Here is a 26,233-nt window from a genome sequence, read left to right as displayed (position 1 = left end):
ACGTGTGGCTATTTTGGAGAAACATTTGGAGGTTTTTTTATTATTAATATTTGTGTGAATTTCACAAAACATTTCAAGAACATCACTAGGTTCTGTTTCACCCTTAAATCAAAGGAAAGAAATAAGAATTAGCCTAATTTTATAAAATTTTTCTCCATCATTTGTTATCAGTTAAGCACATTTTTCCTCAAATTATATTGCTGTAATACAAATAATAAAATAAACACATACTGTTATGGTAAAGTCAATGGTAATGTTTTATACATCATGGTCTTATCATTTGTCTGTACATTTATGTTAATTTACATTAAACATTTTAACTGTAAAGTATTTTTACTGCAATACAAAACACCGTATCACAGTCATGAGAATCATCTCTGAGAATAATCGAATACAATGAGGAATTTGGCAGTTCAAAATGCAAAACATTTTTGTATTTCTTTTAATTTTGGGTTGAAGTATGGCTTGTTTTGTGAGATTCAATGCATCTGTTTTTAATATGCTAAAAAAGACATTAACCATCTGAAAGATGAAAAATCCTCATGCTGCGGATACGGTATGGAAATGTTCTCTGTTTGTGTAAAAATAATAATAATTGCAAGAAAACAACTTTATGTTCAGCCATGTCATGTTGTGAGGTTTGGCTTGAAAATGCTCTATATCACACCAGCATATTGAATCCAGAAACGCTGCATGTGGGATGTCATAAATCAAATGTATGAATGCTCAGAATAAGTTGACCACAAAGTGTGAGTAAAACCTTTTTTCTCCAACAATGAAGTGTCATTGCTTTGAATGTTTGGCCCGTGAGTAATGGTTTGCAGAAGGAAAGAGTATAAAAATGCATAACTTTTCCTCATGCTCATATAATATTAATTTATATAACTTGCCTTCGGTTCTTTGCTCTTTGCTCCTGCTCTGTCAGTCGTGCTATCCTATGGCTCAACAAATGCTTTAATTAGTTTTTGCAGCACAAACAAAGCAGAGCTCTCAGTCGACACAAAGAGTCTCTCAGAAGGACACTCAAGGAAATTAAACCTCCCCCGCTGTCTGCGAGGACCAATTACCCCCAGCAGCCCCAGCACTGGACAATTACCCCCGCAGGACTGACCGCTCAAGCACTTATATAGTGAGAGGGTTTTATTTTTGCATTTATTTTATTTTATTACAGCACTTGAAATGTCCCATTTTTATTCTTTACAAATTTATGCAATTAATTCAGCTCAGCAGTAGGTGTATTTTTATCTTTAGTTTTTCAAGATAAATTTTGAAATTATATCACTTAGAATGTTCGGAAGCTTAAGTGACAGGATGATGGCGTCAACATGTTTGCATATAGAATTGAAATTAAACTTCTTTTAGTGAGAGTTTTTATTATTTATTTATGTATTTATTTAATCACATGCTCATGTGGCAGCATTTGAATTTTTTTCTTTTTTTTTTTTCGGTTTATTCTTTACAAATTACTTCAATTAATTCATCTCAGCCATAAGTACACCACAAAAAGAATTGTTGGTTTTTAAGTAAGTTTCCTGGTTTCCTTAAAATTTTGAGTTCACTGAAATTAAAAATTTGAGTTATTACAATGAAGGCGATTGGTTTAATCAACAGAAACTCAAAATATTATGTTATCTGAACCACATTAATTATTGAAGTTTATTTGACAAATGAAAAAAATGTTGTGATAACAAATCATGAAAATATGTATGTCTAATGTTTATCGTTTTTTTTTTTTTTTTTAAATTCAAGAATGTTTTAAAATTTCTCGCTTACATTGTTAGAATGTTTTGCGTTTGGAATCTTAAGTGACAGGATGACGTCAGCATGTCTAATTATATATATATTTTATATGTAGTAAGAGTAGATTTTTGATTTTGGAAAAAAGAGTCGATTTTGGAATAGAGCAATGGACTTTTCCTGTGTCTGAATTACAAACATTACAAGATGCAGCTTTGAAATGCTGCAATAGCAAAAGCTGTGAATTCCGGAAGCATAACAGACATGAAACACACATTATTATGATCATATACATGCATTTCCCTTCATATACTGTGCTCTCTTCTCATCCGACTCCTCTTTTACTTGGGATGTATGGTTCTAATTTTCTGGCTCTAATGAGCTGGAGTTGAGGTCAGTTGGTATAAAGCGTCCCGGGGCCGGCTCTGTCATCAGGGCCTGACATGTTTATGGTGGTCTGAAGTGGGCTCGCGGTCGCGTCCGCAGCTTTTAAGACACGGGCGGAGGGTTGGGTGGGGTGTGCGTCCGTGGGTGGGGGTGCAGGAGGTTTATATGGGGGGTACAGGAGGGTCCGTGGCTTCTGACTCGGCCTCTACTATTATTTTTGAACTTTTATACTCCCCTGTGGTGGCGGTAACCTTGTTTTATTTTTATATCTTTATGTTGGAGGGGGGAAAAAAAGAAAGACGAGGATCTGCCTTGAGTGAAGCCATAAAAAGATAAATATACTCAGAGCCATGAGAGAAAAAGAGAGAAGCACAAACTCCTCCCGGTCACTGGATAAATACTAACTAGATTTTTACCATTTCTTGTGCATGACTTCTTGTGAGAGCTTGCCAGGGTGTTCTGAGGGCTTTTTAGGAGGATCCTAGCTGGTCAAGCACAAACAGTGTGGAATGAGTTACATGCGGAAGTATTGTTGTTGTGTGCTGCTGCTGCCTTTAACCACAAAAACATCATATTCATAAAACAGAAATGATTTGAACACACATTTCACATTGTTGAAAACTTGCATGCGTGTTCATGAACCTAATGAGAAAAAAGTCCTTTCTGACCACTTAAGAATCAACATAATATGAGCAAACCCCTAGTATGAGCAATGACTTAACAAACGACACTAATTAAATGTAACGAAAGATTTAGTTAGCCGAAAGATCTCCAGGATTAAAACTATGAAGATTCTAAAACGTTTTGTCTAATTGTGTTGTAGCTGATTAAAGAGGTGACAATGGCCCTCACACTAATCTACAGCCGAATACGGCCTTTATTTCCCCTCGTGACGCCCTCGGGAGTGGGAGAGGCCGATTTCCACAGGAAAGGGTCGCAGGTGTGCGCAGGTGAGCGCCTCATTGTTTTAGGGCTGCTGCCTCGGGCTCTGCTGCATCCAACAATGGCCGCAAAACAAATGATGAAGAGAGAAAACCTGTAACCTAAAACAAGAACCCAAGGTCAGGGAAGGTCAGATGGAAAACTGATTAAGAAAAAGGAAAGAGAGCATTCAGTTTGGCAACACAAATGAAGATTGATCATCATTAGCTCATTTAAATTAACTGCGTTGGCAGCGGGCTGGTGAATAGAAGCACTTATCTGGCCTTTCATGGCCGCCTTTATGGGCTCCAGTCTGTAACTGAGCTCGCTGCTGCCCTGAAATGTATCAAACGCACCACTAAATGGACCAATTCTGTTTATAGGAACTGTGGGCAGGCTGTGGCAGACTCCATGCCCCTGTAAAAAGATAATATGTTCCCTATTAAATGTCCCCTGGATGACAAATTGCTTCCAGAAAAAAAAAGAAATGGAAGTTAGGGAAATGAGCTGTGACATTTCAAAATAGACATCCACTCTTAATTCCTTAAGTTTATAATTCTGTTTTATACTTCCTTGTTGTTTTACACTCATCTACGTCCTTGGTTATTCACTTAATGAACGTTTGACTTTATTCCAATCTTTTGCCTTTTATTCTTATAATGAATTCACTGTAAAAACACTACCTTTAAATTTTATTTTAACTTGACAACACATTTCTTGTTGAATAACCTCACCTTTAAAAAAGGTCAAAGTTATGTATCACTCTAAAAATATGCTGGGCTAAGTTGGATTGAAAATGGACAAACCCAGTGGTTGGGTTAAATATTTTCCCAACGTGCTGGACAGTTTTATTTAACTAAACTATTGTTTAAAAATGACTACATGGCTGTCTTAAAAAGAACCCAAAAATATGTTGGAAATTAAAAATCAGACACATAATTACTAGAGGAAACAATAATAATCAAAAGGTGAACATTTATTAATAAGCAATTTAATAAATGTTTATTGTTTAATTATTATTCATTAAACGTATTAATAAATGTTCATTTCCAACACTTTGGTTTCATTTTAAGCAAGAAATACAGTAATTTTTAATAAAGTAAATTTAAGTAAAACTACCCAGCAAGGTGGACAAACATTTAACCCAACCGCTGAGTTAAAACAACTCATTTTTTAGGTTAAAACAACCCAATCACTGGGTTAAAATAACTCATTCGCTGGGTTAAAACATCCAATTCGCTGGGTTAAAACAACACAATCACTGGGTTAAAACAACTCATTCGCTGGGTTAAAACACCAATTCGCTGGGTTAAAACAACCCAATCACTGGGTTAAAACAACTCATTCGCTGGGATAAAACATCCAATTTGCTGGGTTAAAACAACCCAATCACTGGGTTAAAACATCCAATTCGCTGGGTTAAAACAACCCAATCAATGGGTTAAAACAACTCATTCGCTGGGTTAAAACATCCAATTCACTGGGTTAAAACAACCCAATCACTGGGTTAAAACAACTCATTCATTGGGTTAAAACATCCAATTTGCTGGGTTAAAACAACCCAATCATTGGGTTAAAACAACTCATTCGTTGGGTTAAAACAACTCATTCGCTGGGTTAAAACAACCCAATCACTGGGTTAAAACATCCAATTCGCTGGGTTAAAACAACCCAGTCAATGGGTTAAAACAACTCATTCGCTGGGTTAAAACACCAATTCGCTGGGTTAAAACAACCCAATCACTGGGTTAAAACAACTCATTCGCTGGGTTAAAACATCCAATTTGCTGGGTTAAAACAACCCAATCACTGGTTTAAAATATCCAATTCGCTGGGTTAAAACAACCCAATCAATGGGTTAAAACAACTCATTCGCTGGGTTAAAACATCCAATTCACTGGGTTAAAACAACCCAGTCACTGGGTTAAAAGAACTCATTCATTGGGTTAAAACATCTAATTCGCTGGGTTAAAACAACCCAATCAATGGGTTAAAACAACTAATTCAGCTTTTTATAGAGTGTATTTACATAAGTTGACTTGAATATTATTTCCTTGTCCAGTCAACAAATGTTTTGTCAACAAGTGAAACCATGTCCAAGGGCAAAATCATTGTTATTTTAACTTTGAGTTTAACTTAAGCACAATAATATATTAAGTTAAGATGACAAAAATGTTTGCCTTAATGACTGAGACATTAATTAATTTCTACTGCAAAGCTGTCAGAAAGAACTGAAAATTAAGAAATGAGCAGAATGTGCACATCAAATATAAAAGGTTGAATGTGTTCTAATCATAACAGACAATCCAAAGATGAAGTTATGAAAGTAAAGTTAATTTTGTTGTTGATTGCTATATAAGTATGATATTAATATAAGTTGTTGTCTAACAGCTTTACAATTGCACAAGCGATCTTTGATTGCAGCATTGGATTTGCTGGAAGCTTAAAGCACAACGCATTAGAAGAAAACTGCATAAACAAATGTTCAGAGAAATTAAAATTTGATAGGAAAATAGCTTTAAAGAGAGCTCAGAGTGGGCGAGAGAGAGAGAGAGAGAGAAGTGGAAGGATGTTGAAGTGAGTGATTTGGGTTGGCAGGGTTCTGGTGGAGGAGTGTGGTGGTTCTGAAGTCCTCCAGAAAGAGGCGCCAGTGTGTCCGGCAGGGGCCCTGACCATGAGCCACTTCCCCCTCGTCTCCCCCCCGGAGTCACGGCCACAACGCCCCCCTAAACTCACCCGCTGGCAGGCCGAGGGCTGCTGCCACCGCACGCTTCTTTAATATCCAGCAGAAATTGAAATATCTTTGTGGGTTAACACACAAACTCGCTCACACACAAGTGTGCGCCATCATGCACGCCGACGTATAACCTGATACACACATGATACACACACTCAGACGCAACCGTTTGGCTTCATGCACACACAAGCATGTGGACTTTACATGCATTTACGCGCATTCACCACCAAAAATAAATATATAAACTGAAATCATCTCATTCTCTCATTTAATGCCAAGAGTGGTTAGAGAGACATTTTAACATGATGTTACAGCACGTAATGGGAGGATGAAAAATGCTCGACGCTGCACAAAGCAGTTTGGCTTCTAATAGCAAGACAGACTTTAAACAACTGCAACGCTTGACCTAGCGTGTGCCGCGTTACGCTGGTCGGAAGCCTTCCTCGTTGTGTTTATTTGAGTGTCGGCACAGCAAAAATATACTTTGCTTACGAGGATCTTCATTCAGTCTGTTAAACGGTTCTAGTTCAACAATCAAAACGCGAGGGCTGAAACAGGGGCTGAAACACTGAACACACATTCAGAGAAGCTTTTCATTTATACAGTAAGTTGACATGGTTTAAATTAGGCAAACAGTTACATAAAAGTGCAAAGAGTATAATAAAAACAAAACATTTAAAATAAAATAAACACTGCAGTCTCGTTTAAAGCTATTCATGAAAGCCAGACCATGTCATTGTATGTATGTGGAACGCATGATTAATAGAACTGAATAAAACTAGGGTGTTCAAACATGGATCCGTTGACCCCTGGAGGTCACTAAAGGTACATAAATGAAGATTGTATTTTAAAAAGCTAATAAGAATGATGAACACAACAAATTACTGGAAGTTTTTAACTAAATTTAAAATGAAAATACAAAAACTTATGTACCGGTATTTCAGTTCCACCCAGTCTAAAATGATGTGTCATTTCCTCTTTAAGAAGATTTTTTTGTCTCCTGCATTCATGTCAAGATGCATACGGAGAGGCGATGTGTTGTTGAGGGACGTGCTGAAATTAACGCGCGGCTCGTCCTGCAGTTAGTGTGAGCCCATAATGACGCTGATCATTACAGATGAGAATTCCCTTAAACAGCCTGGGTTTGGATCCGGAACGCTCCACTCCATCTCTAGAGCCACCAACCGCCGCTGCCGCCAAAAATAACACGGCAGCGCCACTCCAGCCCGCGCCTCACCACAGAGCGGCCCGCCGCAAGAGCCGGGATCAAAACACACACAAAAAAGGAAACACAGCATATTGGGGGAAGGAAAAAATTGTTCATATAACTTTACTCGACTTCTTATAAGATACACAGAATCTGCTGATGATTTTGGCTCCTGGTGAAGCCACAAAATCGAATCTACAGACGGGGCCAAGGCTGCAGAGAATGTGTGTGCGTGTGTGTGTGTGTGTTAGTGTGTTGTGAGCTCAATGGAGATTTGATGAAATAAATTGCCTGCAGTGGTGGTGGTTCATAGTAAAGTCATTCAGCAATGGCAATTACATTAACAATTCAGACGGCAGTGAACAGCTCATCAAATGCTCAGATTAAAGCTTGATAAATGAGATGGTAATGCTAGTGAAAGAATCATTTATACATGGAGACTCGTGGAGCTCTATGCAAAGAAATTTTATCATTCTTGTAATGCTCATGTGCATGATCAAACACATTACGGTTACACTTTATTTTTTGAGAGTCAACTGACTCTCATTAGAGTATTAGTTAGGGTTAGTATAGAAGATGACATGTAGTTGCAAAGTTACTCTCCAGTTGGGGAGCATCAAAATAAAGTGTTAGATGGTCTAATAATACTCTAATGACTGCTTGTAGTTGGAAAGTTACTTATAGTTAGTAGAATATCTAAAGTGGACTATTGAAATAAAGTGGTATAACTTATGGGATTCATTAGAGCTCACAAAAAATTGTAAAGAACTATTTTTAAATATTTAATTAAGCAGGGTAGATATGTATTTCTATTTGAGCACCATTGTAGTGACAGTAATGACCAACAATAAATAGTTGGTTTAGCAGCCATTTTATATGAAGGAAGGTCATGATGAAACACAATGCTGCCCCACTGAGGAGACATGAGAGCTGCACATAAACAGAGAGAAGTGGAGAACGAGAAAAAAATCAAACTTTACTTTAAAATATAAATATATAAAATAATCAATAAAAAATAGAGCCTCGTGCAAAAATGCATTGCTATATTCTTGCCGAAGCCATGAGGCGCTTTTAGCGCGTTGCTAAACGGTTGTTGGGGTGTTCTGATTGGGTTTTAGCGTTGCTGTGCGGTTGTTGGGGTGTTCTGATTGGGTTTTAGCGTTGCTATGCGGTTGTTGGGGTGTTCTGATTGGGTTTTTAGCGCTGCTATGCGGTTACTAGGGTGTTCTGGTCGCTCATTGGCGGTTGTTTACCTTATTAGTGAAAAGGCCCAAAAGTTTACAGTATGACTTTATATATATATATATATATATATATATATATATATATATATATATATATATATATATATATATATATATATAATGTAAGTGAATGGGATTTTCCTACTTTTACCCATTTTTATCTCCCTCGAGGTAAAAGTTAAAAAGGATACTTGGCTCAGGGGTTTGTTTAAATCACTAATTATGTGCAATGTAATGTGTAAGTGGGCTCAGCAGACTTTATTAGGGTTATTCACACATTACCTTTGGTTTAGGTTCTAGAAAGAACATTGCATCAACAAAATATAGAAAACTCTGATTTAATAACATGGGAGAGAGAGTTTAGTAAACGATTCAAAGCTACCCAGGTGAAAATACTATAGTAATTTATAGTAAATACTATAATGTTTTTGAACGATACTATAGTAAAGTACTTGAATTATTTTATTGTGGTAATTCTATAGTTGCTGTGATAATATAACAACTATAGTAATATAAACAAATTACACAATACTGTACTAAGTTTTCTACAACTTTATACTACAGTGTACACTAAAGTTTACTGCAGTAAAAACTAAAGGATACTACAGTATTTATAACAGTTTATCAGTTAATACTACAGTATGCTGTAGCATTCATTAACAAAGTGTTGTAAATACTATAATATACAGTATACTACAATTTACTATAGTATGGTTCAAAAACACTATAGTATTTACTCTAAATCACTATAGTATTTTTTCACCTGAGTAAGGTTGAATAATAGGGTTGAATTTTTGTCCGTTAATGAGCAAATAATTGTTTATCCACTAGGTGGAGCCATAGATATGTATTTGGTAACCAATTTGAAAAGTGATAGAAACAATAAATGTAAAATTAAATATTTCAATTAAATATAAATTATGTAAATTTGATCCATTTTAGGATCAAATGATGTTGCTAATAAAGATTAAGATCAGGTTTTTGTGGTTAGCTGTGGATATATATATGTAAATTAATGTTATTTTAATATATGTATATATGTATGTAAGTTTTTACAAAATTATGTACAAATCAAAGGACAGCAGTTTTCCTATCTGTGTTTATTAAAACATAATATTGAATATTAGCAGAGTTTAGAGGAACAATATTCTGTTGTTCATGTACAAATTATCTAAATATATCCAGCATTCAACAGCCTTGTGGTATAAGTGACTATTTAAGATTCTAAAGGCATCTTTACATGGCTGTTTAAAGGGATAGTTCACCCAAAAATGAAAATATCAAAACAGTTGTTCCTTTGTCTATTAAAACGTGTAATATATTAAAGCGTCTTTGGTGTTTCCATGGTTTCTACAAAATAAACCAAGGGTAACGCGGGTATGACGCAATTGACAGGCGACTCCTCACACGTCCCGGAGCCTTGATTGAAATTGCAATTTTCTCACAATTTACAAATAGCTGGAAACATTTGGGATATTGTAAGTACGAACAAAATATGTAACACTGGCCTAGTGGGTTTTGGATATTTTACTGCAAAAATATTACATATTGCACCTTTAAATTTTATTTAGGTATAAAATTATTGTTTTGATTTTAATGTGTGGTTCAGTGGGGGATTTGGCTTCATGAGTCAGAGTCAACCAAGTCAACAAAGCTTTATAATATTGTCTAAGCATATAATATCAAATAACTACAGTACAGAAAATAAATAAAAAATATTAAAGATGTGAGAGGGAATAAAAGAAATGAAAAATGTGAGTGAATAAGTAAATAAACAAATAAATAAATGTCAATCAATGAAATTTGTGTTTCGGGTCATGGGGACTGGGATTGGCCTACATTTAACCCTTAAAGGATTAGTTCACTTTCAAATTAAATTTGATAATTTACTCACCCTCATGTCACCCAAGATGTTCATGTCCTTCTTTCTTCAGTCGAAAAGAAATTAAGGTTTTTGATGAAAACATTCCAGGGTTATTCTCCATATAGTGGACTTCAATGGACCCCAAACGGTTGAAGGTCAAATTACAGTTTCAGTGCAGCTTCAAAGAGCTCTACATGATCCCAGACGAGGAATAAGGGTTTTATCTAGCATAATCATCACTCATTTTCTAAAAAAAACTTTAAAATTATATACGTTTTAACCATAAATGCTCATTTAAACTAGCTTGTAGACGCTGCTAAGTGTAATACTGCCCTCCACAGGTCAAAGTTTGAACTAAATTGTCATACAATATGCAAAAAACTAGTTTGAACTTTGACCTATGGAGGGCAGTAATACACTTAGCAGTGTCTGCCGGAATTCTTATAGAGAAGAAGAAGAGAGCTAGTTCAGGATGAGCATTTAAAACGTATATAATTTTTATTTTTTTTTAGAAAATGAGCGATGGTTTCTCTAGATAAGACTCTTATTTCTCGCCTGGGATCATGTAGAGCTCTTTGAAGCTGCAAACTGTAATTTTGACCTTCGACCGTTTGGAAACCTTCATTTATTTTCAACTGAAGAAAGAAAGACATGAACATCTTGGATGACATGGGGGTGAGTAAATTATCAGGAAATTTTAATTTGAAAGTGAACTAATCCTTTAATCACAGATCTGAATCTCTTCGCTTTGACCTCCTATTGGCTGTGTTCGTCCGCGCTGAGCCGCGTCACTGTTAAGCGTCTGTCTCCCTGCGCGTGACGTGATGCACTACTTTCAGTGAACAGCCTAATTTATGTATGAATCGTTTGGACGCGGTGATTGCGAGGGAAAAGAGGGATGTTAAAAGAGGAATAACACCGAAACGTTAGCGCAGTTGCAGCGCTGGTTTAAAAACACGGATATAATTCTCGGGTTGAATTAGAAGCTCGTGCCCGCGCTTGTTTGATGGCTGCTGGTTTATCCAGTCATTAGTGAGTGAATGAATCTTCGATTTCAGCTCCAGCCCGAGGACATCACACTAGCAAACATGTGTTTGTACTATAGTGTCAGACAGAGTACATCGGTGTAAACGCGACAGTGTTGTGAGATCAGGCGGAATGGCTCCGCGGTGGATCACGTTCATCGCTTTACTGTGGGGTGAGTCCAGCTCATGTTTAATGTCCATCTGTCAATCCTCCAATAACAATAGGATAATATTGCATTCGCATGTTTATGGAAATTGCATCATTTTTTGACATGGACTAATATTAATGTTCCGAGTAAATAATATAGTGCATGAATCTGGAAATTCAGTGGTATTTATGGTGAATATCATGTTGTCTACCATGTTATTCATTGGAGTACTTTAGTGTAGAATGTAAATACCATGGTAGGCCTATAGGAATATGGTAATCATTCAGAACTATATTGAATGATTTTTGGTTATGTTTTAATGATAATGTACACATACAGAATTAGTTTTTAACTTGTTTTTTATGCATGTCTATTTACATTAGGCAGATGCTTTTATCCAAAGTGACTTGCATTGAATTCAAGGTATAGATTTTTACCATATTAACAGTGGGAATCGAAGCCACAACCCTGGTGGGATACATTTTTTTTTAGGATGCACCTTGATGCATGTATGTATACATTGTTTTATGGTCATTCGCTACCATATATATTAACGTACATTGGTGTTTCCATCTAATATGTAATTTTATGGTCATTCTACAATATATATTAACGTACATTGGTGTTTCCATCTAATACATCATTTTATGGTCATTTGCTACCATATTTATTAACGTACATTGGTGTTTCCATCCAATACGTCGTTTTATGGTCATTCACTACCATATTAACAGTGGGAATCGAACCCACAACCTTGATCGGATACATTTTTTTTAGGAAGCACCTTGATGCATGTATGTATACATTGTTTTATGGTCATTCGCTACCATATATATTAACGTACATTGGTGTTTCCATCCAATACATCGTTTTATGGTCATTCGCTACCATATTTATTAACATACATTGGTGTTTCCATCCAATACGTCGTTTTATGGTCATTCGCTACCATATTTATTAACATACATTGGTGTTTCCATCCAATACGTCGTTTTATGGTCATTCGCTACCATATTTATTAACGTACATTGGTGTTTCCATCCAATACATCGTTTTATGGTCATTCGCTACCATATTTATTAACATACATTGGTGTTTCCATCCAATACGTCGTTTTATGGTCATTCGCTACCATATTTATTAACATACATTGGTGTTTCCATCCAATACGTCGTTTTATGGTCATTCACTACCATATTAACAGTGGGAATCGAACCCACAACCTTGATCGGATACATTTTTTTTAGGAAGCACCTTGATGCATGTATGTATACATTGTTTTATGGTAATTCGCTACCATATATATTAACGTACATTGGTGTTTCCATCCAATACATCGTTTTATGGTCATTCGCTACCATATTTATTAACATACATTGGTGTTTCCATCCAATACGTAGTTTTATGGTCATTCGCTACCATATTTATTAACGTACATTGGTGTTTCCATCCAATACGTCGTTTTATGGTCATTCGCTACCATATTTATTAACATACATTGGTGTTTCCATCCAATACGTCGTTTTATGGTCATTCGCTACCATATTTATTAACATACATTGGTGTTTCCATCCAATACGTCGTTTTATGGTCATTCGCTACCATATTTATTAACATACATTGGTGTTTCCATCCAATACGTCGTTTTATGGTCATTCGCTACCATATTTATTAACATACATTGGTGTTTCCATCCAATACGTCGTTTTATGGTCATTCACTACCATATTAACAGTGGGAATCGAACCCACAATCTTGATGGGATACATTTTTTTTAGGAAGCACCTTGATGCATGTATGTATACATTGTTTTATGGTAATTCGCTACCATATTAACGTACATTGGTATTTCCATCTAATACATTGTTTTTTTTGTACAGTCTTATTATGTGCGCAATTTAATTTCATTACAGATACTTGAGAAACTGAGACTTTGTCTTTAGATAATTTGTACCGATTGGCCCTGAAGTGTCACATGAGCTTTCTACATTGGTTTATACAGTACTGTGATCTCTTCATTTCCACACAGTATAATAATGACCTCATAATATAGGTATAAGCTGTGCAGGATTTCCACTGGCCTGCTGCTCCGGTTGCGCTTTAATTACGTGTCTGATCGGCTTAAAGCTTCTGTTCTCTGGTCATTATTGAAGGGTGAGGGTGTGTGGTCACTTCCCATGAGTCACCGAAACTAGAAAACTAAAAAAAACCTTAGAGAAATTACCATAGTTTCCTGCAAATTCCCATGGTTATAGTTATTGTCATAACAATAAATCAGAAATATATCTTTAAAAGAAATGCTCTGAAGCTTTCCTTTCCTTTAAATAGTGTAGTAATGTGATGTCAAACGCTGTCAGCTGCGTACTGCAGAGACTAATACTATGGTATTTTGGGATAAACTAGTAAATGTTTGTGAGGGGAAATCTGTCAACACCGGTCTCATTTCTCAGGTTGTGGTTAAACAGTTCAGATGACATCATTCTTAATGTCAACACTCAACTGCATTACAATAGCTTAGTTTATCTGATCTTGTTTGCATCTGTGTGAGTCACACGGTCAGCTTATATTAACTGTGGGAGTAGTTTTGCATCGGATTCAGAAGTTTACCTTTTGCTGCCTAGTGCATGTCAAATCCATATTTACTTCTGAAAGTCCCTTTAATTGGTTAAAAGTAATGATTTCAAATAAACATTATTTTAGTAAAAAAAAGAAATGTTTCAGATCTAATTTAACCTTGTAAAGCTTCACATAAAATAATAGTTTGAAAAATCTAATATATAGAAAATCTAAGCATGAGGACATTTGTACAATTAGACAAAGACTTTTACTTGATAAAAGAGTCTAAACTATCAATCAGATGACAGAAGGACTGCAGGAGTGTGCGACAGGTTTATCAGATCATGGTCATCATTTAGAGGCATATGAAACAGAAGTTGGTTAAAAGTGTCTGGTTTAGTTCCTTTAGGTTTGTAAATAACCCATGAGGAAAATGAGTCAAAAGATGAGTTCAGTTGTGACATCAGAGGTTGTAGACTGGCAGAATGGGGTTACTGTTAGTTATTTAGACCCTTTTATTCAGAAACGGGTTACAACACACACATATGGAGGGCGTGGGAACTAAACAGAGCGGACATGAATAAACAATACTTGCGCCCAGTCCTGAATATGGGGTGGTAGGAGTGCTGAGACCATGTTAGCTGAATATTAATGGGATGCACAGTAAATCAGTGAATATGTCTGTATCACCCAGTTGCATTTATTTTAAAGGGGACCTATAACGCCCCTTTCACAAGATGTAATATCAGTCTCTGGTGTCTCCAGAATGTGTGTGTGAAGTTTCAGCTCAAAATCCCCCACAGATCATTTATTATAGCTTGTCAAATTTGCCCCTATTTGGGTGTGAGCAAAAACACGCCGATTTTGTGTGTGTCCCTTTAAATGCAAATGAGCTGCTGCTCCAGAAGAGGGCGGAGCTTTAACAGCTCAACAACAACAAAGCTGGAGAATCTCAAGCAGCCAAAATGAGGAAAGTGTTCAGCCTTACATTGTTCAAACCGGAGTCGACACTGATGGAGAGACTCAGGAAGAAGTTACAACTTTTAGACGTTTCTGATTGGTTAGTGGATAAATTGATGTAGTTGCTGTGGAGTTGATTCAACTCATCCACTAGCATGTGCCGTCATGTTCATCTTTTGTGTTGAATTGACCCTCGTTTGGTGTAAAATGACGGCATGACAACAACACTCTCCTACAACAACTCTTCCTCTTCTCTAAAGCAGCCCAACATGGCCCCGCCCCCTTTGTTGAGTGTTCTCGGGGACGGGGTTTATGCAAATTTTAGGGTTTGTGATGTCACCAACCTGGGAAGAAGCTCGTTGTAGTCCTTAAAAAGTGATTTCTGTAAAAGAAAATATCTCTCTTTGCATTGAACTTTGAGTGTCGTAACTTTGCAGATTTTGTTTATGATCAAACAGCAACATTACACACTAACTAAAGTTTGGAAAACTGCTTTGTATCTATCCATCCACTTATTTACCTTCTGTCTCTGTTTCCTTTGGTTCTGTGTTAGAGTTCCAGTGCTGTGTGTGCCGTGAGGTCACTCTTCCTGCCGGTCCACTCTACCGGGTCGCCGGTTTCTCGCTGTCCCTGCCCTGCACCGTTTCGGGATACGAAGGCCCACGGAGTCAGGACTTTGAGTGGTTCCAGTACCGGGAGGATGCTGGGACTCAGCACATCGGTGTGGTGTCCACGCGAGACACAGGGTTTCCGTTCGCGCCGTTCCAGGGTCGCGTACAGGCGGGCGAGGTTCGGGTCGAGAGGGACTCGGGCGACAAAGCCAGACTGGTAATCCAAAGGCTCCGTCCAGATGATCAGGGCCGTTACGAGTGTTACACGCCCAGCACTGACTCACGCTTCCTGGGGAACTACAGTTCATCAGTGGTAGTCAAAGGTAGGTGGTGTATCAGAAAACAGATAGATCGATGATGATGATGAAGAATATTTAAAAATATTTTCAAATGCATGTACTAAATTCTTAATTTGTAATGCTATAAAATATGTAAGTAAATTTTGTTTATATAGCACATTTAAACATAGCAGAGCTATCCAAAGTGCTGAACAGAGTAAAGAAACATCAAAATAAAACAGTAAAGCCAAACAAAAGACAATAAAACAGGAGTATGATAATATTCAAGTCCAGGATGACCCTAAGGTTCATAACCTGAGGGGAAATGATTACCCACCTCCCTAATGAGACTACTTCTTAATTTTGGGGGACCAAAAACAATTATTTCCGTTTTGTCCTCAAAGTTATTTGATAACCATTTCTTAATGTCCTGGATGCATTATAACAAAGGCTGAATGGAATCGCCAGCTTTTAACAGCAGGTACAGCTGTGTATCATCGCCATAAAAATTAAATGAAACATTGTGCTTATTAATATTTCCCAGTGGATGCATATATAAGTTAAAAAAAAAAAGCGGACCCAAAATAGAGCCCTGAGGTACTCCACTAATAATAGGAGCAGAAGATGAAGAGAACTTGCCCAACTCTACAGTAAAAATCCTGTCTTTAAGATACGAACTAAACCACCGTAAATATAATATTATAATATAATATTTATTACACCATATATAATTAGTATTAGGGTTGCAAAATTCCGGGAATTTTCAAGGAATTTTCAAAGAATTAACAGGAATGTATGGGAATTAATGGGAATATATGGGAATACAGGGAATTGCAGGTGAGCCTATAACAGGGAACATAAATGTAGCTGAAAAAACTACAACAGATTTTATGCAATTTCAGTTCAAATTTTTACCCTGTTTTTAAATTTTTATCCTTCAAAAATAATTCTAATATAATGATTTGATAATGTTTGAAACAGTTGTGCTGCTTAATATTTTTTATAAACTGTGAATCCTTTTTTCAGGATTCTTTGATTAATAAAAAGTTAGAGCATTTATTTAAAATAGAAATCTTATATAACAATAAAATGTTGGGGTCAGTATTTTTTTAAAAGAAAATGAATGTTTTTATTCAGCAAGGAAATGTGAAATTGAAATTGATTGTGACTTGTATTGCTAGAAAAGATTTCTATTTTAAATAAATGCTGTTCTTTTTAACATTTTATTTATCATAGAATCCTGAAAAAAGAATCACAGGTTCCAAAACAATATTAAGCGGCACAACTGAAATTTCTGACGTTAATGATTGAGTGTCAAATCAGCATATTAGAATGATTTGTGAAGGATTACGTGACACTGAAATAAATAACACACGCATAACAATTGCTGCAATAAAATATATTTATTTTACATATTTACTAAATTAGAATGAATTGGATGCAAATAAGAAATAACTATTGCATGTTATTATGACCAAACTAAATGTTTATATTTGTTTATGATATATTTTATATACATTTATATAGAAATTTATATAAATTTCCAATTAATTCTCAAAAATTCCCGTAAATTCCTTTTAAGTTTCCAAATTGGAGTATTTCCAAAATTCCCCACGCTAAGTTCTCGTGGAAATTTACCGGAAACCTTACGCCCCTTTGCAACCCTAATTAGTATTCATCTTGGTTTCATAAAGTTATAAAAACTTTTATACCATTTCAAAATGATAGTGCCGAACGCAAGACATCCAATCACATTAAACATCAAAACGGACTACACAAGTGTGTATGATAACAAAAGCATTAAATTGTATTGTTTCCAGACTTTTGACAGGTGCTGTATGTTAAACACCAAATGTATTAAAATATATTCAGAAATATGTTTCTTATTTCTGCAGTGATTCCAGATACGCTGCTGATAACACACTCTCGCATCCTGAGCGGCCAGCCTGTTATCGAAGGCACGGAGCTTCAGCTGACATGCGCAGCGTCCGTCCAATCAGCTCAGCACACTCACGTGTCCGTCACATTCGGCATGCGGAGCAGCAGGGGGGCGGAGTCTCTGGGACACAACCTGAGAGAAATCATCGCCATCGACCGCGAGCTGCGCGTGATTCCGGGCCACAGCGGCGGTTACGGAAAGAGATACAGAGATGGAGAGATCGCTCTGGAAAAGCGGAAGGGGGACGGAGGCAGGGATCTGTACGTGCTGAAGATGAGCGCTCTGGCACCGGAGGATTCTGGGTCATATTTCTGCGAGGCTGTGCAGTGGATCAGAGATCCGGATGGCCAGTGGGAACGCATCGCGCAGAGGACCATGGAGCTTGGGAATCTCACCGTTCAACCACTCGGTTAGAGGCAAACTCTCGTATTTAATCTATTGGTTTATGTGAAACAACAAGCGTCAGATCTGCAGGCTTTGGCACGGGCGCCTGCTCTCGCTCATCTTAGTGTAAACGTCTCATGACTGCACAAGCTGCTGTGGATGTTGCATAGTGAAGCACCTTGATCATAGTAAATCTCTTGGGTTTGTTTTGTGTTTTGGATATGTGCATTAGATCTCGCACTTGCGTGTTTTAATGCATGTTGTTTTATGTGCTTCTACTAAATTACGATGCAGCATCGATGTTTATTGACCTGAGAATTAAGTGACAATTAGCAGGGCTGGGTGTTGACACACATTTCATACAGCCTGTGTAATTCTGTTTCCTCGTGCAGTGGACACGCTGACGGTGCGCTCGGCTCCAGACGGCGACGTCTCGCTCCGCCCCGGCGCTCCTCTCAGCCTCACCTGTCAGGTGTCCGGCATGGGCGCGTGGAACCGCTCGGCTCTGCTCGTCCAGTGGATGCGGCGCGGGCCGACGGGCGGTGTGGAGGTGGAGGTGGCGCGCGTGGGCCCTGACGGCGTGGTGACCTGGGGCGATGATGTCAGCAGAGCGGGAGGCGGCAGTATGGAGAAAGAGGCTGATGGGAGGTTCTGTCTGCGCCTGTTCTCCGTTCACCCCTCTGACGCCGGACTCTACCGGTGCGCCGTGAGCGTCTACGCCGGGAAACAGACGCCAGGACCGTCGAGTCCCGCAACGATCACCCAGAGATCAGAGTGGGTCACTGTGAGCCTGAAGACTGAAGGTGCGTGAGGAAGTGTGTATATGTGTGTTTGTTTGAGTTTGTGAGTGAATTTATTACTATTAAAGCTGCAGTCCGTGACTTTTGGCCCTCTAGCGGTTAATAAACAGAACTGCACACTAGCCGTTCCAAATTATTATGCAAGAGACAAATCAGTAAGATTTCTGTACAATAAACATTCAGATTTTAGTTTTTCTAAGAAAATGTTTGTTTATTTCTCCATGTCTTTTTAGATAACTGGTATCAATCTCAGACAAAATAATTTGCCAGATCTATGGAAACTCTACTTAGAGGTTGTTCCACATTATTAAGCAAGTCACAGTTCTCATGCCATATGGGGAGGAAGAAAGATCTTTCTGAAGATGAAAAGCATGAAATGGTGCAATGTTGTGCAAAAGGCATGAAAACAACTAATATTGTGTGAAACTGAATGGAGATTATCGAATTATCATAAGATTTGTGAGTGATTTAGAGCACAGCAGAACTCAGTCAGATAAAGGCTTATTAATGAAAGCTCCTGTCAAAAAAATGTATTGTATTATAAGGGTAGATATAAAAACGCCAGTGTTGAGCAGCAAACAGGTATTTGAAGCTGCTGGTGTCTCTGGAGTCTTGAGAAGCTCTCCATCAGGCTGGCAGTTGTGCGTAAAGATGCATTTCAGCCACTCCAAACCAAACCTCACAAAGAGAAACATTTACAGTGGGTGTAGAAATACATGAAGACTCATTTTTAAATAGTTTTATTCACTGAATAATGCCGTACTACAATAGATGGTCTAAACGGATGGATTCCTGGATGGTTGGTGAATGGCTCCACGTTCCAACAAGACTGCGACGTCAGCAAGGAGCTGGCGGGTGATGATTTGAGCTGGCGGGTGATGATTTGGGCTGGAATACTGGGAAGTGAGATGGAGGGTATTAAAATGACTTTTGCAAGATATGTGGAGTTCATAACTCCATTTTCAGCTATGGTATAAAAAGGAGGATAGTGCCTTCTGAAATACAAGGCACTATGCACTATCCCATGCTGCAAAGAAACACCACAGCAATAAAACTGTTGTATTTCTACACCCACTGTAAATGTTTCTCTTTGTGAGGTTTGGTTTGGAGTGGCTGAAATGCATCTTTACGCACAACTACCAGCCTGCATGGAGAGCTTCTTGAGACTCCAGAGACACCAGCAGCTTCAAATGCCTGTTTGCTGCTCAACACTGGCTTTTTTATAGCTGCCCTTTTAATACAATCAATTTTTTTGACAGGAACTTTCCTCAATAAGTCTTTATCTGACCGAGTTCTGCTGTGCTCTAAATCACTCACAAATCTTATGATAATTCGATAATCTCCATTCAGTTTCACACAATATTAGTTGTTTTCATGCCTTTTGCACAACATTGCACCATTTCATGCTTTTCATCTTCAGAAAGATCTTTCTTCCTCCCCATATGGCATGAGAACTGTGACTTGCTTAATAATGTGGAACAACCTCTAAGTAGGGTTTCCTTAGATCTGGCAAATTATTTTGTCTGAGATTGATACCAGTTATCTAAAAAGACATGGATAAATAAACGAACAAACATTTTCTTAGAAAAACTAAAATCTGAATGTTTATTGTACAGAAATCTTACTGATATGTCAATTGCACAATAATTTGGAACGCAGTGTAAGTGTACCATAATGATTCAGGGTAAGACAAAAACAGTTTGGAAAATGTAAAAAAAAAAGTGTTTGAAAAAGTGTTTAAATAATGTGAAGAAAATCTTTCAAAGAAACAATTTACTTCTTAAATTATATTTTCGGTCGTAAGATTTTTTTTTTTTTTTTTTTTTTTTTTGCACAGTTTGCATAAAATTTTCATGGAAATTTAACATATATAAAACAAATTAAAACCAATTTACAACCTATATTTTTTCCCCCATAAATTCAGTGCAATTGCAGTGATTTTTGTACTAAAAAAAACTACAATTGTAAGAAAAAAAAAAAAAAAAAAAATATATATATATATATAAACACGGTTTGGAAAATGGATTCATGTTGTACATTCTCATTATATAATTTTTGTACATTTTGAACACAAAAAAAGTTGCGTACAGCAGCTTTAATCATTTACTACTATTTATTACTATTAATAAATTGTATTTTTATTATTATAATAACATCTGATATTTACTAATAATAAATAAATGACACAAAAGAAACTTTTAGAGGTTAATAAATTTTCTTGAATCATTTTTGAAGTTTTCACTTTAAGTAAATAAGTTAAAATCGAGGTCAGTAAATTTTGTTTTAATGAAATGTAATACTTTTATTCATCAAGGACACATTCAATTGATCAAAAGTGACAGTAAAGATATTTATAATATTAAAAAGATTGTATTTCAAATAAATGCTGTTTTTTGAATTTTCTATTCATAAAAGAATCCAAAAAAATCATGTTTTTCACAAAAATATGAACTGTTTCTAACACTGATAATAATCATAAATGTTTCATCATATCAGAATGATTTCTGAAGGATCATGTGACACTGAAGACTGGAGTAATAATGCTGAAAATTCAGCTTTGATCACAGGAATAAATTACACTTTACTATATATTCACATAGAAAACAGCTGATTTACATTGTAATAATATTTCAGAATTTTTACTGTATTTTCGATCAAATAAACGCAGTCTTGGTGAGCAGAAGAGAGCTATTGATACATAATTTTAAACAAAATGCAAAAAAAAAATCTTAATTTAATAAATAAAATAGTCTTTAATGATAAAATTATTTAGAGTGACTTATGACCCAAACTTATTTTCATGAGCTTCATCTGTTTAATTCACATCTATTGATTCATGTGCCCGTTCAGACGTGAGTGTTTCTGCCTCCATCGATCTCCCTCGCCGGCCGCTCCTGAGGCGCGGCAGTACGGTCACTCTGCTCTGCAACATCTCTGTGGAGACGACCGCTTCTTCACAGGTGGAGGTGCAGTGGCTTCAGAAGCCGGAGGAACCAGCGAAGAAAGACGTCACGTTTTCTGAGGACAGCAAAGGCCGCCTGATAGCGACCCTGACCTACGACGGGCTCACGCGGATCTACAGCAACGGCAGCGATCTGAGCGTCGACCGCGTGTCCGCCGCCAGCTACAGGTTACGAATCTTCTCGGCCAGTGAGGAGGATCAGGGACACTATCAGTGTCAGGCGGAGGTTTGGTCGCAGGATCCGCGCGGCGGATGGTACAACACAGGTGCGAGAGCAGAGTCGGTGACCGCACACCTGTACCTGTACGCACGAGGTGAGTCTGATTATATCAGATCTGTTTCCATACAGGAAATAGTGTGACGGAGTGTGCGGCGTTTGAACTGAAAGAGATTTGATGTATTTCTCCCCAGTTGCGGATCTGCTGCTCATTCCCCTGGTGGTCGGCGTGTCGTCGGCGCTGTTTGTGGGTGTGTTGATTATTGCGACGGTGACGTGCTGCTTCATGAAGAGACTGGCTAGACAGCGCTCTCACATCAGGAAGTAGGAAGTATGAAAGAGACTTTCATGGAAAACCAGTGAGAACAAAGAACAATAAACGGGTTTTAAGCAGGTATTTTGACGTACTCGCAATTGGAAACGGCATCATAACGATCCTGATGATGTAATGGAGCGTCACGTTTATGTGGATGTGGACACAAACGCATGTAGATTCACTTCAAGCTGTGACACTGTGATCTGTACCGTTTCTGTTCGCTTTGCTCAGAATGAAGGAAAGTGCGTCACATGGTGGATATAAACCACTCTCTCTCTCTCTCTCCCACTAGAACCTGAATGCAGTTGTTTTGGAGAACTAGCAGAACCACTAAAGTAAACCCACAGATGTCCAGCACTGAAATCACTTACTGTTTTACGGTGATATAAAATGTGCTCATAATTCAGTGTCAGATAAACAGAATACATGTTCGTATAAAATACTTTTATGGCACTTTACGGCATGCCATAATTTTTCACTTTTTGTATTCAAAAAGTGTGTGAGATATATTGAATATACTGAGCAGTTCCTGCCTCGTGCACGTTTGTTTCACAGTGACATGTTCTTATAGTTCGATGTTAAACGGTTCTTTTGTTCTACATTGTGAATGGTGAATTTTACAAGATTAAGAAATGTCCGGGTCATATTTTAACTCAAATCTAAAGAAAAGGTGGTCATAAGTTTGTTTCTTTTTGCACAGTTTGCATAATATTTTCATGGAAATTTAACAAATATAAAACCAATTTGCAACCTATATTTAAATTTCTCTTTTCTATTTTTGTAATGCATCTGGTCTAGACATTGTGATTTATTTATTTTTTAATGTGTGTGTGTGTGTGTATATATATATATATATATATATATATACTCTCACACACACATCTAATTTTACATCTAATAAAATACATCTCTTTTTTTCCAGTGCAATAATTGCAGTGATTGCACTAAAAACCTATTATTGTACTTAATAATTGTATTTAAGAAAGTATACAATAATCTAATTTTGTAAATGTATAATTTTTGCATTACAGTAATAAAAATTGTGGATGAAAAATTGTGAAGAAAATCTTTAAAAGAAATCATTTTTAAATTATATTTTCGGTCGTAAGATTATTATTTTTTTTTTTTTTTTCGCAGTTTGCATAAAATTTTCATGGAAATTTAACAAAACAATTTACAACCAATATTTTTCCCCCATAAATTCAGTGCAAATGCAGTGATTTATGTACTAAAAATATATATATAATTGTAAGAAAAATATAAATAATTTTGTAAATGTATATATATTTTTCGCATTACAATACTGAAAAATATTGAAATAATGTGAAGAATGTTTTTTGTTTTTTGGGTGAAATACGTCCCAGACAATTCTTGTCATTTTTGTGAAATTCACCAGAATACAATAAATGAATGATGTCAGTGATCAGAACCACTGAGAAACAAGGGCCGAATAAGCTAGTTTACCATGTTACCTAAAGGTACTTCCAAAAATCAAACAACCACTTGGAGAATTTACTGAAACACAACCACGTTACCTTAAAAAGACACAGAACTGAGAGGAGAGAAGCTCTGAAGCGAGACGGCTCTCCTCACATGATGATAAATGGAGTCGCTCATGTAAACGCGACGTGAGCTCTGAGCCGAGAGTTACTTGAAATGCCGTTCAGGCTGCCAGGATTTCCAACTGCACTTAAAGGACCAAAGTGGGACAAGGACCAAATCTTGTACATTTGAAAATCGTCCTAATGTTAAACCGCTCTTCGGCATTACTGTAATTGTACCGTTTTGTGCATCTGGGTCATTCTACAAAACAGGTGCCTTTTGTGTCCATCATTAACGTGTGAATAATGACTTCAGGAATGAAATAAAGTGTTTCCAGGCAACAATATTGTGCTGTTCTATAAGTGAACTTGGCGTACAGTCTCCTCTTTAATCAATATCTTAGCTTTTTTAGAAGATGATCTAAAACTTGTGACTGTAATCTATTTTATATAGTAAGTGTTTTTGAAAAATTATGTTTTTAGAAACATGACCCACTTACATGTTGTGCCTGTTTTAAAGGCATCGTAATGTCCCAACATTTATTATTTAGCTTGAGAATCAGATTTTGAAATCGAAACCACCCGTTTCATAGAATGACCCATTTGTTAAAATAGTGTTTGTTTGTTTTTTTGAAGGAATGGATGATAGAAGAACTGTTTTTACTTCATTTTCTCCATGCATTCACCGAAACATGGGTTAGACAGTAGGTTAGATAGATGGACTAGAGATGTTTGTGGTTTTTGAGTCTCAGAATCGTTCGGCTGATGTGATTTCTGCAGCTGGTCTCTCTGGGATTGTACTAATGTGAAAGCCACATTAACATCAGGGATTCTGTGTTTCTGTACTTATTTACAGCGTTCAGACGCTGAAATCTGATTTATCCTCTTATGCCACGTGACTAAACGCTGAATGACAGTCAACAGAATATTCTCTGGATATTAATCCTCTTGTTTACGGTCCGAAACATCTCGTGTCATGCCGACTGTTTCAGACAGTAGCCATCTTGTTCTCTTTCCTCAGTTGTGATGTAACATGATTTCAATAATTACAGCATTTATGCCGTGATAAATTGTGCATGAAATGCTCAAGATTTGCGTTTTTGACCCCGACTGTGTGAATTTGGCTCAGAGTTGTAGGCTGGATTAAATGTTTTTAGCTGGAAATGATCATGCTGAAACACCAACGTTTGTTGTCTTACCTTTTTGTGTGCATTACATAATATGCAGTAATGCGGTGCTCATGTTTGGTTTTGAAGCTGTAACACTGTTTTCTTGCACTGCGTTTTGTAGTCGGTGGTTTTCATTGTCTGCTTCTGTTTTGAGGTTCCTGAATAAAACATGCCCTGATAAGAGTTTCAGATTATTGTTTGACACACAGTCAGAAAGTTGCATGTGATCTAGTGCTACGTCGTTTTCCGTGTGTTTTGCACTCATTAATTTGCATCGTATTCTGATGCGGTGGTGTGTGGTGACATCATCACCTGGCAACCTCTCCATAGAAACTGCTAAAGTCAAACAGCGGGAACATATTGACCATTCGCACGTTCTGAACGGCCTCTCTTAAATGAGCTCCTGAAATTGTCACGTCTCAAAAACCCCACGTTCCTGAGGAACAAAGCACTTCTTCCTCCTTTTAAATACATTGTTCAAAAAAGTTCTGTCTTTTTCTGCATTTTAGCTTCTGCATTAGTCTGGTTTATTCTTGAAACTGCCTTTTTAGTATCTCAAGTTTTATTTCTTTATGTGATTGTTCCTCATTTTAGTCAGCTTCTGCTAAAAGATTAAAAGTGTTAGGGGTGTAACTATATATCGTGTCGAAACAAAAATGTAACAATATGTATCAGTTTAGAACTATACAGAAGGTCACACATGTTTATTAGGGGCACTTATTGTATCTGTTGGCGTTCTTCTTCCAGAGCGTTTGGGGGAAAGTTATGAAATTTGGCACACTGATGGAGCTCAGTCCCAACATTAATCAAACCGATTTTGGAGTCTTTAAATCAATGCCTGTAGCGCCACCACCTGTTCAAAATTTCACTCATGTTTTGCTAATAACTTTTGAACCATAAGTGTTAGGAACAAAATTCACTGGCTCAACTGCACCGTGTGACGTTATTTTCTGTCATAAAGATTTTCCTGCCATTTAGAATTTTCTGAAAAACCTACTTTTTCGAACTCCTCCTAGGCCGTTGTTCTGATTTTCACGAAAATTGAACCAGATCATTTTCAGACCACGATGACAAAAAGTTGTGGAATTCAAGTTGCGCGCAAACACATTTTAAGTAATGCATGATACATTCATGCATTACTTAAAATGTGTTTGCGCGCAACTTGAATTCCACAACTTTTTGTCATCGTGGTCTGAAAATGATCTGATCATTACGAATCTCTGTATGGG

The 26,233-nt window shown here is 37.0% G+C and overlaps 1 protein-coding gene across 1 annotated transcript; it reads left to right on the top strand.

The window, feature by feature from the left end:
* The first annotated feature begins 10,948 nt into the window (after positions 1 to 10,948).
* On the top strand, positions 10,949 to 25,175 carry igsf8 (immunoglobulin superfamily, member 8). The gene is made up of 6 exons (XM_067373694.1): positions 10,949 to 11,295; positions 15,341 to 15,721; positions 17,572 to 18,024; positions 18,392 to 18,802; positions 21,650 to 22,075; positions 22,173 to 25,175. The coding sequence occupies exons 1-6, from the start codon at positions 11,256 to 11,258 to the stop codon at positions 22,304 to 22,306; spliced, it is 1,845 nt and encodes a 614-aa protein (XP_067229795.1). The 5' UTR covers positions 10,949 to 11,255; the 3' UTR covers positions 22,307 to 25,175.
* Positions 25,176 to 26,233: the final 1,058 nt, after the last annotated feature.

This window comes from Chanodichthys erythropterus, chromosome 21, assembly GCF_024489055.1.
Source record: "Chanodichthys erythropterus isolate Z2021 chromosome 21, ASM2448905v1, whole genome shotgun sequence".
Lineage (NCBI taxonomy): Eukaryota > Metazoa > Chordata > Actinopteri > Cypriniformes > Xenocyprididae > Chanodichthys > Chanodichthys erythropterus.
This window is presented reverse-complemented; position numbering and strand designations above follow the sequence as displayed.